Source organism: Asterias amurensis, chromosome 8 (genome assembly GCF_032118995.1).
Source record: "Asterias amurensis chromosome 8, ASM3211899v1".
Taxonomy (NCBI): domain Eukaryota; kingdom Metazoa; phylum Echinodermata; class Asteroidea; order Forcipulatida; family Asteriidae; genus Asterias; species Asterias amurensis.
In genome coordinates this window covers 15747341-15763772 of record NC_092655.1, presented here as the reverse complement: position 1 = coordinate 15763772, position 16432 = coordinate 15747341, and the positions used below count along the sequence as shown (strand labels likewise).

General features: G+C 38.0%; 2 protein-coding genes and 1 pseudogene across 6 annotated transcripts in view; 2 read left to right on the top strand and 1 right to left on the bottom strand.

The window, feature by feature from the left end:
- LOC139940461 (uncharacterized) overlaps positions 1-533 on the bottom strand; it is a 50936-nt gene extending 50403 nt beyond the window's left edge. For all 5 annotated transcript variants that reach the window (XR_011786449.1, XM_071936726.1, XM_071936728.1 and 2 more), the window contains exon 1: positions 243-533. Coding sequence is in view for 4 of the 5 variants with exons in the window: in XM_071936726.1 (XP_071792827.1) it covers positions 243-274 (32 nt within the window). In the remaining variant the exon portion in view is untranslated. The remainder of the gene's footprint in view (positions 1-242) is intronic.
- LOC139940283 (uncharacterized) lies at positions 333-5882 on the top strand (annotated as a pseudogene).
- A 3333-nt stretch (positions 5883-9215) lies between these two features.
- Positions 9216-16432, top strand: part of LOC139940460 (probable JmjC domain-containing histone demethylation protein 2C) — a 176616-nt gene continuing 169399 nt past the window's right edge. Inside the window, exon 1 of the mRNA XM_071936722.1 lies at positions 9216-9493. Within this exon, the coding sequence (XP_071792823.1) occupies positions 9326-9493 (168 nt within the window). The 5' untranslated portion in view covers positions 9216-9325. The remainder of the gene's footprint in view (positions 9494-16432) is intronic.

Genomic DNA, 16432 nt, shown 5'->3' with positions numbered 1-16432 from the left:
TGTGGAATGTGGTGAGTGATTTAAAAAGTTATTCACAAAACTGTGTATGTAAACATTCACAGTATGATTCAAATCACAGAATCATTAAAACACAACGTCTGCTGAAAGAACACGATCCACTCATGATGGTGCAACGGTTTCCTGTTTTTGAATGGAAAGACTACGCTGCCTACACACTGTGTTGTGTGTTATCATTCATAAATCAGATTCACAGATTTCAAAATAATGGAAAGCAAACTCACACAACCACACGCGATATGATGTACGAAACCATGGCTGCCAACACCCTTCGATCTCTCCCCTAGATCGGTGGCAACTAAGTCTCTCGCTCGATGATCTATATCCCGATCAGGATTCGCTGGAAGAACGGCAAATGGACGGTGACTTTTTCAAACCCAAAACACGTAGTCGACAGACAATCAGCTGTGTTTGGTATGGACGGTTTTGTGTCTTGTGTGTGATTCACTGTGAAACCTACGAGCAACAACAAATGCATTTCCCATTCATCAGTGCACGTACACGTTCACGCACTACCCGACAGCTGCATTGCTACTGTGGTATTTTGTTTTCAATCTGCGGTGTGCTTATACTGCGCCCTCTGTTGACTGATGAGAAAGCGAAAACATACTTTTATAATAATCGCAAAAAGATTCATGGCTTGATGACGTAGGCCTACCGAAGCTGAGTCTTTCTCGAAGGCTAAAGTAATCATCATCCTTATTTTATGATTTCCATTTCAAATTTCAATTTCAATTCACTTTATTATCCACAATGGGAAATTCATTTCGGCCTTTTATACAACAAATTTACCAAATTTACTTAAAGGAACACGTTGCCTTGGATCGGACGAGTTGGTCAAAACAAAAGCGTTTGTAACCGTTTTTTTATAGAATGCATATGGTTGGAAAGATGTTTTAAAAGTAGAATACAATGATCCACACAAGTTTGCCTCGAAATTGCGTGGTTTTCCTTCTACTGTGCGAACTAACATGGTCGGCCATTTATGGGAGTCAAAATTTTGACCCCCATAAATGGCCGACGTGTTAGTCGACAAGGTAAAAGGAAAACCACGCAATTTCGAGGCATGTTTGTGTGGATCATTGTATTCTACTTTCACAACATCTTTCTACCCATATGCATTTTATAAAAAAACGGTTACAAACGCTTTTCAAAGACCAACTCGACCGATCCAAGGCAACGTGTTCCTTTAAAATTATAATCTACCATAAAACAGACAAAAAACACTACTAGCCACAAAGCCTATATAAAAAAATATATATATTACATGAAAAGCAGAATTTTAAAAGATTGATTTTACAAAAATATTACAGAAAAACTAACATATAAAAGATGATAACCATCTAGTAATAAATCACCAGGGAAAACTGACTGGGTGTCCAAGGTTCAACGTTCATTTATTTCCCATATTATTATCATCAAAAAGCAAAAATATTATCAGTAACAAGAAGTCTATACAAAAAGCAAAAAGTTTCACATCACACGGTAGGTTTGAACATAGAGCAAGGAAATACAAAGCCACAAACAAACTGTTTTTGCTGTTCTTTTTGTTATGCTAATTATCCCTGGATTAATTATGCGAAAGTTTATTTGTGTTTTTGCGCTTTTTAAAAATTTAAATAAAAAAATAAAAAAATAATTGCTAAAACCTCTGCTCCCTAATTCTACTCGAGTATGCTGAGCCCTGTCACTGTTGGTCACGTGCTTCTTGTCCCGTTATAATTATGACAAAATGTTAAAAAGATTCACTCTACTTAAATTTTCCAATCGAATTTCATCCAGTTATTTAAAAACTCAAAAATTTTACACACAAGAGGGCGCTATATGTTGGCGCCGTAAAAATGTTGACGGAAAAAATGTGGACTAGCAAAACTTGAGAGGGCACTGTTGCTCAAAGGCCAAAACCACAGACAAATGTATTATATTATGTCTTTGGCCAAAACAGCCACATTATTTATCATTGTGCCACCTGTTTTCTTCTCCAGATTCTTCTCAGGATGACATATTGCCGAGCTTCTCTAAAACTGTGTTTACTTGTTTTCATTCAAAACATCAACACTTTGACAACATTTCCATGCAAATCTTTGACCGTTCACATCAATATGCAACCCGGAGTATCGCCCTCGCGATGTCACTGATAAGCTTTGATTAAGAGTCAGTTGTTTTAGAAATCCATACACAACATCTTTTCCGAAAAACATGTTGATATGTCATGTTTGTATCCCAATCCCAAATAACATCCGGCCACTTAAAAAGTTCTCAACAGACTCACAGCATCAAATATTATTCTTCAAACACTTTGTATTTCTCGAGAGTACAAGATTGAAACAATTTTAACATTAATAAATAAAAAAACCTTCAACGCATTTTCTTGATGATTTTGTCTTCTTCTTGCAAAGTCAATAATATGATTGGTCTGTTACAACGATGGCTGCAGTAATTATTTCATGATTCAAGACTCTAAACATTGTTATTTTTATAGCATGAATATTCCTGGATGTTGGAAGTGCACTGTGGAACTTCTTACTTCATTCGATCTGGGTGCATTCCAAATAACTATTCGGGACCATTCTTGTTGATGGCCAGAATGATTTGCTCATGCTCAAAACTTTCGTGCTGCATTCGAATCGGAGAAAATTATATCGAACAGCATTCTAAAGTGTATTCTAACTGCACTCTGACTGCATTCTAAATATTCTTGTGACATTCCAACAGCATTCGAAACATTCGAAACACAATCCAAAAGCAAACCACTTCAAGTCCTGCCAGAATGTCCCGAATGCACCTTTAATGCATCTCGATTGCTGCCGGCGGAGTCTATTTCGACATTATCATAATTCAGCTGGAAGGCACTTGGGATGCCGTCATAATTTTTCGATCGCCAAAACGCACTTTAAAAAACGCGAGCAGCTGCCGCTGATGGACCTTAGTAGTCTGCATTGAGAAGTCGCCTGGTCAACATTACGTCATGCCAACACTGAAGAAGAGAGCCAAGGACGAGATCTACACCACTGGCCGCGGCCATGGACGGGGCTGAGGTACAGCAGCCAAAGAAGCCCATGGAGAGCCAGCTCCTTTTGTGGAAGATTCTCCATCACCTTCAGACAGAGTATGCCTGCACTAGCTGCTTCCCAGATGGACATTGTGGCCGAGGTCCATCAGCCAGCAGCACAGTCCTCCTCTGATAGTGATGAGTTTCCTCCAAGTGGAGCTGCCAAGTTCAAGGAGAAGCGCACGAGGGAGCTGGTGACGGCTGACTTCACTGAGGAGCAGGAGCAGGAGATAATTGACTGGCCCCCGAGCACGATTGCCTTATCAACAAGAAGCACCACAACTACATCATGAAGGCCCTGAAGGACGCACTGTGGGAGCAGAAGGCCAGGGAGATGGACAAGACCAGTGGTCAGCTGAAGAAGTGGTACGCAAACATGAGGTCAAGATTTAGTAAGCTGAAGCAGCAGACCTCCTCAGGTTCTGGCAACAACACTGAACTGACTGCAAGGGACCAGTGCATCCTGCGTCACTTCGATTTTCTCAGGCCCCACCTCATCGTCCAGGGCAAAAAGAGGTCACTGCCAGTGTAAGTACATTATTTGTTTTCTCTCTTTTGTTTCTTCATTTTGATGCTCCTGATGAAATTGCAACCGTTGTCCAAATCTGTTCACATTAAACGATACTGTTTCTTATCCAGATGAAGGCCAGGATCCAAGCCAGGGCAGCTCTGTCTGCAGCAGCATGGGTTCCCTTGTCCGAGTCTGAGTCTGATATCGCTGATAATCAGCACATTGAAGCCACGTCCTTGACGCCCAGGTCCAGGGCTACTAATGATGACACTGAGTTTACCATGAGCAACTTTGCCGAACTGCAAAGACAGCTGCCGAACAAGCTCTCCAAGGCTGAGAAGCCACCCCTGCAACGCCAGAAGGACGCCTTTGCCGACTTCATGAAGGAGGTCACCTACCCATCCAGAGTGAAGTCAACAGCTTGATGCAGGTGTACCAGACTGAGCTTCACCAACTGCAGCCTTCCGGATTGAGTCAAGTTGTGGCGTGTCATGGCCAGGCGGTTCAGAACACTGGACTCAAGCTGTTTGATCAGCAGAATGTGGGTTCGAATCCTGGTCGTGACACTTGCTACGTAAAATTGGGGAGTTATGGTGCTTTCTGCTCTACCGGCCAGGCTTCGGACTGATGATACCCTAAGCCTACATCCGTATGGACTGTAAAGAGGGTAACCCTGTTTCAGCCCATAGGAGTAGGTGGCAATGGCCTCTGAAAAAAAAAAAAATTGTAGCCCACACCTTGAAGTGGCCTTCAGGCCGCATGTCTGACGACTTGCATAAAAAAAGGTGCGGGGGTGGTAGTTTATGGACAGTATAAACATTGTTATCCTTTCACATTGTTATCATTTCAAAAAACCATAATTACTTTTGAAAGAAAAAGTGATATCGATGCCACTTTGTAGTAGACCAATTTGCTGCATTGAATTGTTACAAATATTTATTCTTTGGCCCACTTTGGGCTCAATTGAAAACAAAGCCGATGTATGCGCAAGTGCGTACCGACCTAATGGGATACTTTGGAACGCTAGGTGGCAGCAGACTTACCAGGTAAGTTTCCATTGATAACACGTAGTTCTGAGCTTGCGCACATAACCGAGATCAACGTTATTACCTGGTATGTCTGCTGCCACCTTACGTCGGCGCTCGTGGTCTGCTGCAATGATAAGTTCAATATTACTCTTTGAAACGCCTACAGAGAGTATCTTTAATGCAGGTAGTTGAATAATTAATGTAAACAATTAATCGTCACTGATCGACAGAGATTGACAGAGATATTCATTTACAACAACTAAAATATTAAAGGAACACGTTGCCCTGGATCGGTCGAGTTGGTCTTTGAAAAGCGTGTGTAACCGTTTGTTATGAAATGCACATGGGTAAAAAGATGTTTAAAAAGTAGAATACAATGATCCACACAAACATGCCTCGAAATTGCACGGTTTTCCTTTTACCTCGTCGACTAACACGGTCGGCCACTTATGGGAGTCAAAATTTTGACTCCCATAAATGGCCGACCGTGTTGGTTCGCACAGTAAAAGGCAAACCTCGCAATTTCGAGGCAAACTTGTGTGGATCATTGTAGTCTACTTTTAAAACATCTTTCTAACCATATGCATTTTATACAAAATGGTTACAATTGCTTTTTATTGACCAACTCGTCCGATCCAGGGCAACGTGTTCCTTTAAGCAGTCAGAGCACCTTGATCGAAACGGTTGAAACCAACGGTTCTTTTCAGAACAACCCCAACTCATTTAAAGATAGTCATTACATGACCGCAAACCTTTCAATATCGTATTTCCACCATGCAAAGTTTCAAAATCCTACTTATTGCTAGTAATTTGCTAGTAATTGTGTTCACATCAATTGTTCAATAAATTATAAGGGCCTTGGAAATGTAGTGTTACCGTCAACAAGTCTGTTAAGGCAAACACACATGTGGTGAGTGCAACAGGGAAAATCCCGGGCAGCAAAATATACTTGTTTTCGACAGTATAAGTTTACAATAATTTTACTAAAATAAGACCCGAAAAAGTTCTTGGTTTTGAACTTTAAGAGCAATCGTCATGATTGTGAAGTGAATAGCATGAATTAAAGTCAAAATTTTGTGTAAAGTACTTTTTGTTTGGCTGTTAGAACACAAACGCTTTTGTCTTCAAGTGTTTTATAAACCCACCATCCCGGTGTCAATTATGTTTGTTTTGCTGTCTATGTTTTCTTAGACGGCGTTATTTGTTTGTAAACGTTCAGTGGAATTGTTTTTTCTTCTTCTGCAGAACAGAGGATCTTTGGCCTATTTCATAGACTGTTGCGCCGAAAAAACACTTGTCAAAATTTTTTGCTTAGAGTTAGCAAAGAATGTGTTGGGCCTCGGTCAAAACGACGAAACTTAATGTAACTTTGACTGGCGGTAACCTGTGTCTGCTAAGTTATAATTTCCTGTGCTTAGCGAGTATCTGTGCTTACAGACTTTATGAACTTGGGCCCACGTCAATAATGGGCTTTTCCATCCGCGCTTTAGGTGACGGCTCTGTCGAGTCCATTATCACAAAAGAGGATTTAATAGATGTTAAAATGCACGAGGGATAATCCATATACACCGAACATGTGTGTTAGCACTGTATACTCGGGGCTTTCCCAAGTTCTGTGAAACACAAATCACAGGCATGTTGCTCGGGTGGGATTGGAACCCACAGCCTTTGCATCTAGGGCAGGTGTCATACCAACTGAAAAGAGCATAGTTCGACAAAACAAAAACCCATCACAAAAACAAGAATAGGCCTACGAGTTCAAGTCGCATGCCACACCCTGCAGTCTCTGTGGTCGGCAAGCACAACGATGTACAATTATTTTTGTTTATACGGCCCTTCTGAGCCTCCGTACTTTCATCAAAAAGTGGAAGGGTGATGATGCGTAAGGGATCTTCTTATACAGTTCACTTCGCAGATCTCTATATTGATTATGCCTGTTGGGTTCGCCTTTCAAATAAATAGTTCGTGACCATAAGTGTTTTTGACCGATTTTCAAAAATAGGTTAATATTGCCTGCTGCCAGCCCTTAATGTGTGAAGACGGCACTTGAAGAAGGTGATTCTAACACTACAGATTTTTTAAGGCCTCAAAATTGGAACAATTTTAAAATTAATACATATCATATATTAAATAAATACTGTTTGTTTCGCCATGCATTTATTATGCGTATTATGCTTGTTGAAATAGTTAAAGAAGTTGCCAAAGACAGGAAATAAATTGTGGGGTTATCAATTTAAAGAATGTTTCATTTGATAATGTGAAGTTGGACCTGACGCCGATTGTCCTAAAATAATTGTCTGAACATGGGGCAATAAAGTAGATGTTCCATGGTCTAAAGGTCCTTTTTAGTTCAAGAAAAAAAAAGTGTTGTTCGCAGAAATAAAGATAGGAGCCCACTCCATCAAGTTTTCATAATAACTAAAATCTATAACGAAGGTGCTGTGAGTAAGGGATGATATTGATATGTGATTAATTAGTTCCGCGAAACAAATGAAACAAAAGAGTACCTTTTCAAATGTAGTTTAGTAAACTTATAATAGATGTTAAATTTGCATCGGGGATAAAGAATATTAATTTTTGGTTTTTACCCATACACCGATGTGTGTTAGCACTGTATACTTTCCCGAGTCGTGTGAAAAATATCACAGGCATGTTACTCGGGTGGGATTCGAACCAAAAAAAAAAAAAAAAAAAAAATAGTATTAGTAAACTTAATTAAACAGCCAAACATTGTTAATTAACTTACTCACAAATACCAACAGGTAACCTTGATAAATTAAAATTTTCTAATCAATAAAAATGCTATTCGATTTGACAAATAACAATGTCTTGTAAAACAACAAAATAAGGAAATGCGCCAAAAACCACCCCAAGTAAAACAAAAACAAAACCCACAGCATTAGCAGCAACAGCAGCAGCAACAACAACAACAACAACAATAACAACAACATTCAAACCAACAACAAAATTAACAACAACAATAAAAAAACACATTAGAACAAAAACATTAAAGTCAACAACCGGCAGCATAAAAACATTAAAGGCAGCGGACACTATTGGTAATTACTCAAAATAACTGTTTCTTTCGTTATTATCTCGCAACTTCGACGACCAATTGAGCTCAAATTTTCACAGGTTTGTTATTTTATCCATAATGTTGAGATACACCAAGTGAGAAGACTGGTCTTTGACAATTACCAATAGTGTCCACTGCATTTAACATCAGACAACAGCAAAAATAGCACCAATATCACTGTGATCACTAACATCCGAATATTCGATACTAATAATAATAACAAACAACAACAACTAACTAAACATCACCTCTCTATAACCCCCTTTTCAATTTACAGACAAACACACGACAGGTTCTTGTCGAGCCCCCCCCCCCCCGCCCTCGCTGCACCAGTCGCTCGATAACGTAATTATAAAAAGATTGGTAATATAATTATGCACGTCTTCATTTTAATTAGCTAGTATAGATAGTCTGTTCGTTAATAAAGAGAGGTTATTGGTTTTGGGATTCAGACTAAAGTTTATTATATCAACGCCATATAGTCATTTTCAGAAAAAGTCAACGCCGGAACACTTCTTGAGTTTTCCATTTACAGAAAAATGACTTCATGATACACAAGTGGGCGTGGCTAAATGCTCTTACTACAGTACATAGTGGTGCAGTCCGCCTCCCTCTGGGCTAACCTTAATAAATCATGTGAGCAAAACAAACTTGCTAAGCATTTACAAATATTGCTTTTGAAATTGGTAACCAGGCAAATAATGTTTATAGTATAATACGAAAGTGTAAGGCCGCCAGAGCTAGCCTTGCATCTGCGATGTCCAAAGTTCATAATTTATCGACTGCGCACATGCCGTGCATCGATATTTTAACAATTTTTTAAACCAAGGAGTTTCTAATTTCATCCTTGAATTTTGTTGAGTATAAATTTTGGAGATGAGTTATAACAAAACAGAGGCTTACTCTACAATCTAAATTCAAAGTTATACGACACATTAAGGCCTACCTCTTTGTTTTCAAAATACAAAAGATTTAAATTAGACCATATTAAAGATATTGGTTTGCTCCGTACATAATACACATACTAGTTAATGTTCATTCACTACTTTCTTGACCCGTTCTTGCCTGTCTTTGACTTAAATAAGTGTACTTAACTTGTTGACTATTCTCCTTGTTCCCCGTGGAAATGAATGTTGATTGAACTGGACTGATTAAGACATTATTATAACCTTCGTCAAGCGTAAAGCCCGGACTCATGATTTTTGCTTCTTGTACCTGTCCGTGTAAAAAAATCTGTGTCCGTATTTCTCTCATGTACTATTTTGCTGTATATTTTGTGTACAAAACAACACACATGCAAGCACTCGTCCAATCTACCTGAGGTCAAATGAAAAAATGTTAATTATGCCACGATGATGACATCAGCGAGCGGGCGAATTGAATTTACAATGTACTACTTTTCTGTAAAGGAAAAACCACGAAAGCATTTTCAAAACAGAAGTTGGTGCACCTTCACCTTTTGACCTCGTAAGGGCCAAATCTCATTGAGTTAATATTCATGCGCACTACTACACAACACACACACGACACATGAATTGAATGGACCTGCAGGCAACCTACGTTCGTGTCAGGATCGTCTGTACAAAACTGTATACATTTTTTCGCCATTTTGGACAGAAATGTGAGGTGACCAGTACATTATGGGAATAGAATATCGCGAGGAACTTGTTGGCAAGCGATTCCTCTGCGTCAACGTTTCAGGGAAGCTGAAAATTGGCAAAATCGCCGAGTGGGGTTGGCGGTCCGGTGTGATACGAGCCGTTTTGGATAATGGTGGTAACAAGGATGTGACTAATGAAGAATGCACGGTAAGTCTGAAAACACTGCGATCTACATTTTCACCCCGTAGATTTCCTTCATGAAATCACTCTTTGTTCTGACCGGGACATGATGACAACTGTGTACGGAGAGTCGCCATACTATATGTGTCCATTGGGTTGTAGAATTAATGTGTTTTTCTGAGATGTCCATGTTTTTTCTAACGGACGAAAACGCCGAACATGCCGGCTTATTCCGCGCACATTTTTGCGGTCGGTTCACTTGCGTGCGCCCGCTCAGCGTGTGGTCGAAAATTAATGCTTGATCAATATAATCAGTTGGTTGAAGCCACATATTCACGTGACAGACAAGTATGTGGGACAATTATTAGGCCTATGTCATTACAAAATCCCCAGTATGTATTTAAGGCCATACAAAATAATGTTATTGAATATTCCATGGCTGAATTCTAATTTTGCAGGAGACAAGAAAAGGAAAACGAGATATGAATGTACACATGTACATGTATTGTACAGTTTACAGAACAGTGAATCCGAATGCTAAAATTAAGATTTAGTTTGTTTATAAATTTGTACACAGTATAGGAAGCTCGTTTAAAGATCTTTTCCTAATAAATACCGCAGTTGAAGAGACTTAAATCTACATTCTCTGAAGGTGCAAGCTCTTGAAAATTAATAATTGTTTATTGTTTTTAAATAAATCAAATGTTTACTGGCTGTTAATTCCTTGCAATGTAACTGTCTTGAAACTATACATGAAACCACAGTGTGAAATTCTTTGAATTTGTTCAGAAATATAATTAACCATCAAAGAGGTGCCAGTGTGTGTTGGTGATTGTAGAATCACGTGTTTTGCTGAATTTGAGTGAAGTTCCACAAGACTGCTGGGCTTGTCGTTCAAAATGTTTATTTGACCAGAGTTTAAATACAAGGACCAGAATCAAATTGATTAAAAAAAAAACGCCCTGACGCGGCTTTGCATAAATGTAACTATTCATTATTTGAACATGTACTACCACATGTAAGAGAACAATTTAAAATGTTTGTTTTTATAGTAATGTATATAATTAGGAATTGACTATAGAATTGAAAGGTTGTTTATCGCATTCAAAGTCGGCATTTGAACATAATTTTACATAGAGTGAGGGATTATCTTTCAATTGAAAAACACAAGACCCTCGGACTTGTCCAGTCATGAATTTACTGGCCCGACACTAAAACAACTGGCCTCGGGCCTATGGTCCAGTGTAAACAAAAAATGAGCCCTGGTGTGTATGATGTACATTTTAAGACACTGGACACTGCATTGGTAATTGTCAAAGACCAGTCTTCTCACTTGCTGTATCTCAACATCTATTATGCGTAAAATAACAAATCTGTGAAAATTTGAGCTCAATCGGTCATCAATGTTGGGAGATAATAATGGAAGAAAAAATATCTTTGTCACACGGAGTTGTCTGCACTGCCTTAACCAGTACAACCGTGTTTCCCACTGTGTTGAATACTTTTAAGGATGGAGAAAATATTTCTCAGTACAGTATTTTATAGTAAGTAGGAATTACTAGGAACAAGTTCTTAATACAACGTACATGTAGGATTAACAGCCACACTGTCATATGGAAGAACTATACTGATATTTATTGTTCATAAAAACACTGTTCTTTTTATGGAAAGACAGCATTTTGGAAGCAGGAGTCCAGTAGTCTGATGGCCCTGAAAGTAAATTACAAGCTGTTATTGCAGGGTCAGATATCGGGACCTTAACTGTAATAAGATTTGCCAAATATGCAAGCTTGGATTTGAGAAGTATGTAAGATTTATTTCTAGGGCATGTGTTAGGCATGTCTGGTAGAATGTTTCAAGGGTGTACATTGACTACTAACTGAGGGAGGGACTAATTGCCAAAGAACATTTATGAGTAAAATATTGTCAGTTTTGATTTGGGGAAGGGACGGATTAAGCACCTTCATTGATACTGTGTTAGAAAGAGTGCTTTAAAGTTATTATTATTTTGTGCGGAACATAGTAACATGTAAAAATGCATCGTAATTTATGAGTCTTCAAGCATGTTATGGTCTTGTCAGTCTCAATTTACATTTGATGAAACTAGTCCTCTCCCTACCAAGATTATAATAACAAATAATACTCGACTAAATTATAATATGTTGAACGAGGGTTGTTGGCCTTTGAGCAACCATTATCGGACAGTTGGTTGTGAATTTTTTGGTTGCCCAAAGCAATGCCCCAAGCTGGTTTTCACACCGAAAGCTTCCCATAATAACTGGGATAAACCATTGTGAACAATCATGAGTTGGTTGTGTCACTGCTCCACATAATGGTATTTGGCAAGCATTTAATATGAATAGGTCAACCAGTGATTTTCATGCGGTTTTTCCAGTTAGTTACTGCTTTAAATCTCCAATATAGTTTAAAAAGGAAACAAAACAAAATCAAAAACTCATGAAACCGCGACCTACTGAGGGTTCATGTTAGAACTGACAGTCCTTTTTTTCTGAATGATACCACAAATTTCTGAATAGGACAAGTTGGCCTACATGATGAAAATTAAGGAACATTATCATTGTGGTTTATGGAAACAGCTGTCCTCACCTCGTTATGTTAATATTTACTTAAGGACACCAGGTGTACAAAAAAGTAGTTGTCTGTGATATTTTTTATTGTACTAAAATCAACCCTGTCCGTGGAAAACATTGTGTAACTAAGGGCAAGGGGACTGTCCGTTTTCCTTTTTGAAGTATTTGATGAAATTTTGAGGATATGATTTTGATTTACACGCGTGTCTTCATTTTGTTTGTTAAATTAAATTTGATATAGTGTACGGAGATTGCAGTGATTGTATTTTACTTTTTTTGTAGTTTAAAGCATTGTACAGTACATAACATGTAACAGTGCAAACGTCATTGTTGAGTTTGCCCTACAAATGGGATTTGGCATCCATTCTCTCATGTCTGTTTACTTGGTGCTCTCTGAAAATCTTTACATATTGCAAAACCTGCTAGGCACAAGCTTGCCATGGTACAGCCGGAGCAAGGCTATTTTCCAGTCCTTGGCCAGTCATGAAAGGACATGGAGATTAAAAATCCTATACACACAAACTTGCAGATAACAAACAGAAGAATTACTAGCAGTGCTAATGCAAGCTTAGGAAATTGCCTGTCCATTGTCCGCATTTACTACTAAAACCTTGCCAGCATTCAGGTGTGTAATGCCATGATAATAGAAGTGGCTTCGGCTTGGGTTTTGCCTTGTGTGGTAGAAAAATAAATTATCAGCAGACAAAATGGCGGCTTTTCATTAATCACCCATGTAGCCAATGCAAAGGCAAAAGGGAGAGGCCAGCAGACCAGCTAGTGTTTACCAATGCATTGGGCAAGGCCCTTCATTACTACAGCTTTATTGATCAAGCATCAATTGGTTGCAGGCACCCCAACAGCGCATTCATGCCAGGCATACTTCAGCTTCGGTTTCCCAGTACAGAAGGTCACAGACAAAAATGGAGACTGCGCTCCAATTACAGTCTATCGCAGCGGGGTTGGCCATCCTGGGTTTTTAGTAGTGTGTATGGTTTGTTTGTATTTCTGGTTCATCTTCCTGAACAATGCGGTAATTAATCTGTGTGTTACAAACAACTGTTTCATAAAATAAATACAAAAAATCTAGGCCTGAATCATTAAATAATTTTTCACATAAATCAATTGTGATATTATTATTTATTTTGTGTTAAAATATCCTAAACTTTTATGAAGCCAATTTTTTTCACTTTAAAACTTTATACATCTAATGTAATTTTATTGTTTAAAAAAAACCTCAGTTTTGTCAGAGAGACTCTTTATTTTAGGCTTCATGTGCCACCAAAGTTGTCGTCAGGAACGGTTGTCCTTTGTTAAGTTTAGTTTTCCCTATTCTGGTTACGTAAAATGTAGAGGTCATATGATGTCATCTGATGTCATCGATTGGTTTAAGAGATTTTTTTTTTAAACATTTTTTTTTTTTCTTGGAAGATTTCACTGATTTCAGTCTTGTCTATTTTTGTAAGAGACTAAGCAAACGTAGTATTTGTTTGTAAAAAAAAACCCCCAAAACATCTGTATTGTTTTTAAGAGCGTACATGTAAACATGTTTGTTTCATCATGTTTTTGATAACCAATTGTGCAATGCGAGTTCTTCATTTTTCACTGTAAAGGTCATTTGCAAAATAGTCATATGTTTGGCGGTTTGATAGAATAGAAATACACTGTAAATGTAAAATGTAGGTAGGATTGACAGAAATGGGATTTTTGCAATTATTGAGGACAACTGGTGAGAAGAATTGGACTTTAATGCTGACATGATGTTTTTTCCCATGTTCTTAATCTCAGTACCTTCTTTTTGCCGACCGTACATACATGTGCACTTTCAAGTAACATGTTATTTTGAAGCATCTTCTGAAACTGTAATTAGGCCTATAAAATGAACATGTGCACTTGTTAGATAAAAATCATGCCATATATCATTTATAACATCCATATTAGGAAAGTCAGTGTACTTTTTATTTCAACAACCCTTAGGCAGAGATGGGTCAGGTTTGTACTTCTATAGAATCCATTGATCCACGCACAAATGACATTCTGAAATGTTATGCTGTCATGCTAAATGAAACTTGCCTATCAATCTTCATACTAGTCTACATGTTGACGGTAAACAAATAAACCAGTGGTAGGTTTTTTGGCAAGGAAAAAAGTACAGCAAGTTCTAGTGAATGGATAAATGCTGATGATGACGAACAAATATTCGTTCATATAAAGTGCAGTCATTCATGTCACGGAAGTCTATGGGACACAGGAATTATTATGTAGAAAATGGTTTAACATAAAAATATCACAATACATTTCCGGTTAAAACATTGTCACACTAAGCAGTTTTTGTTGGCAAGTTGGAGACAACCAAATGCAGTTTGTATATAATAAACTGCACACTTCGGTAGCACTCGAGTATTTGTTTTTAACAGTGTTCTTGGAGATTGCCTGGGAACCAGTTGACCCCTTATCTCAAATTTTCTAATCTAAAAGAGAACAGACAAAAATCAATGCTTCAAAAAAGTAGAAAGAAAGCATGAAGGTGGTAACAAGTCTGAACTTGTTATTGTCAAACCCACTGTCGCATAATAACTACACAGTATTGTTTTGAGAAAATGGAGAGATTCAATCAATCAAATTTAATTTTAGAGACAGGAAAAACTCTACAAGTAAAATATTATTTCACAAAATAGCGTTTGAATTATTGAAGCTTAAAATACACTGTTGCAGATGTTCAACATCAATGATGGATTGAAACGGAGTGACCTTGGATGGAGTCCCATTTGGGGGAAAAATGAATTTATCTGAAGGCTTATTACTCAGTAATTCTTAGGAGTGGCTTTAACTTACAATTTATTTTTAACAGTTGTCAGTTTTGCCACGAAACTTGATTGATGGGAGGAGGACTAAACCCAGACAAAGAATAGAAAACCTTTTAAATTTGCAATTTATTTTGTGTAAATGTACATTGAATAAATTGCCACAGGTATTCATAGCTTATCAGTTGTATTTAATTTCAATCGTTCGGCTGTTCAAATTGTTGAAGTTTGAGATTGAAAACGTTAAATTTTAACTTCAGAGGTGAAGTCCTTGATTTAGTCTCTAAGGTCAAAGCTTCAGCAACTGTGATGTTGTTACCCTTTGCCATAGTAACCTTCACACAACATGTATACTTAACTGAACCAGCAACTGATTGGACCTTTACACCATCAGATTACGTGGTTAAGAACAAGGACAAGTTAAAGTCTAGTGTATTACGAATGCAGTGGTTGTATGGTTGAGAGACAATAGTTTTATTAGTAATGTTTGGACCTGTTTCAAAGGATGGAAAAACAATGTAGTTCCAGTATTGGCAACTCATGCTACATTTTTCAACCCATAAGTCTTGTAATAGAAAACAATTTAACATAACAACTGACCACATAATATATAGCCATTGATTTTGATGCAAAACATGTTTATGCTGATCGCTAAATGGTGATGCACTAAGTAGTTTGAGCGCAATGCGGTTTATTATTCAGTGCGTTCTTGTGGACAACAACATAACCTGCCTTGCCACACTGCCTGTATAGGCCTAATGCTTAACGGTTGCCCAAATGGCCGCGCATGTGAATAGCATTACATCATGTGCACCTGGATGCATGTATGCTGACAATGCATTATTGATTGGCCGGCAAGTATTGCAGCTTTTAATTATTGATGGTACCTAAACAACGCCTGGAAGTCATCACTTATTTCTGCTTAAACACAAGCTGTGGGTTTGTGATGAATCACTGTGTTGCGAGGTGCTATGGAAATATTGTTTTTCCAAAATATTTTGCGGAGTTGTGAATTTGTTGCACTGGAGTCGCATTTAAAGTTATTTCCTGTGAGCCATGCTTTTTCCTGTGTGAGAGGGAAATTCATGTAATAGTATTTTGTGTTAACGAAGTGTGGCATCAGGAGAAAGTGTGATGGTACCCTCTAAGGAGGATTTCTATCATTATGATGTAATTTACTTGCAGTCAAGGTCACGGCGGATCTGTAATAGTTTCCCCTTACAAAAGCTTCGACCCCTACAGTCCGCTAATTTTGTTTTCTCTGAATAAATGCAAGTGCTTAAATTCCATTCCCCCATTCATTGCACTTGTGATAGTACATTGAAAGTTCATGCATTGGAAAGTCCAAAAAGGACATTAAGTATTTAGTATTTAGTAAGTGTAGTATTACCTTTACAGATGGTAGGATATTTGGTATTGAAACTCATCTGCTGACCCCTCTGTTACCGGCGTTAATCTGAGCCATATTGTTTTGTATAAATTTTCCTTTGATGAGACCTTCGTTGTTGTAATTGGCCGGTCCCATCATTGTTATAATTGGCCCATTACTGGGTATACATAAACTCAAGTCTCAA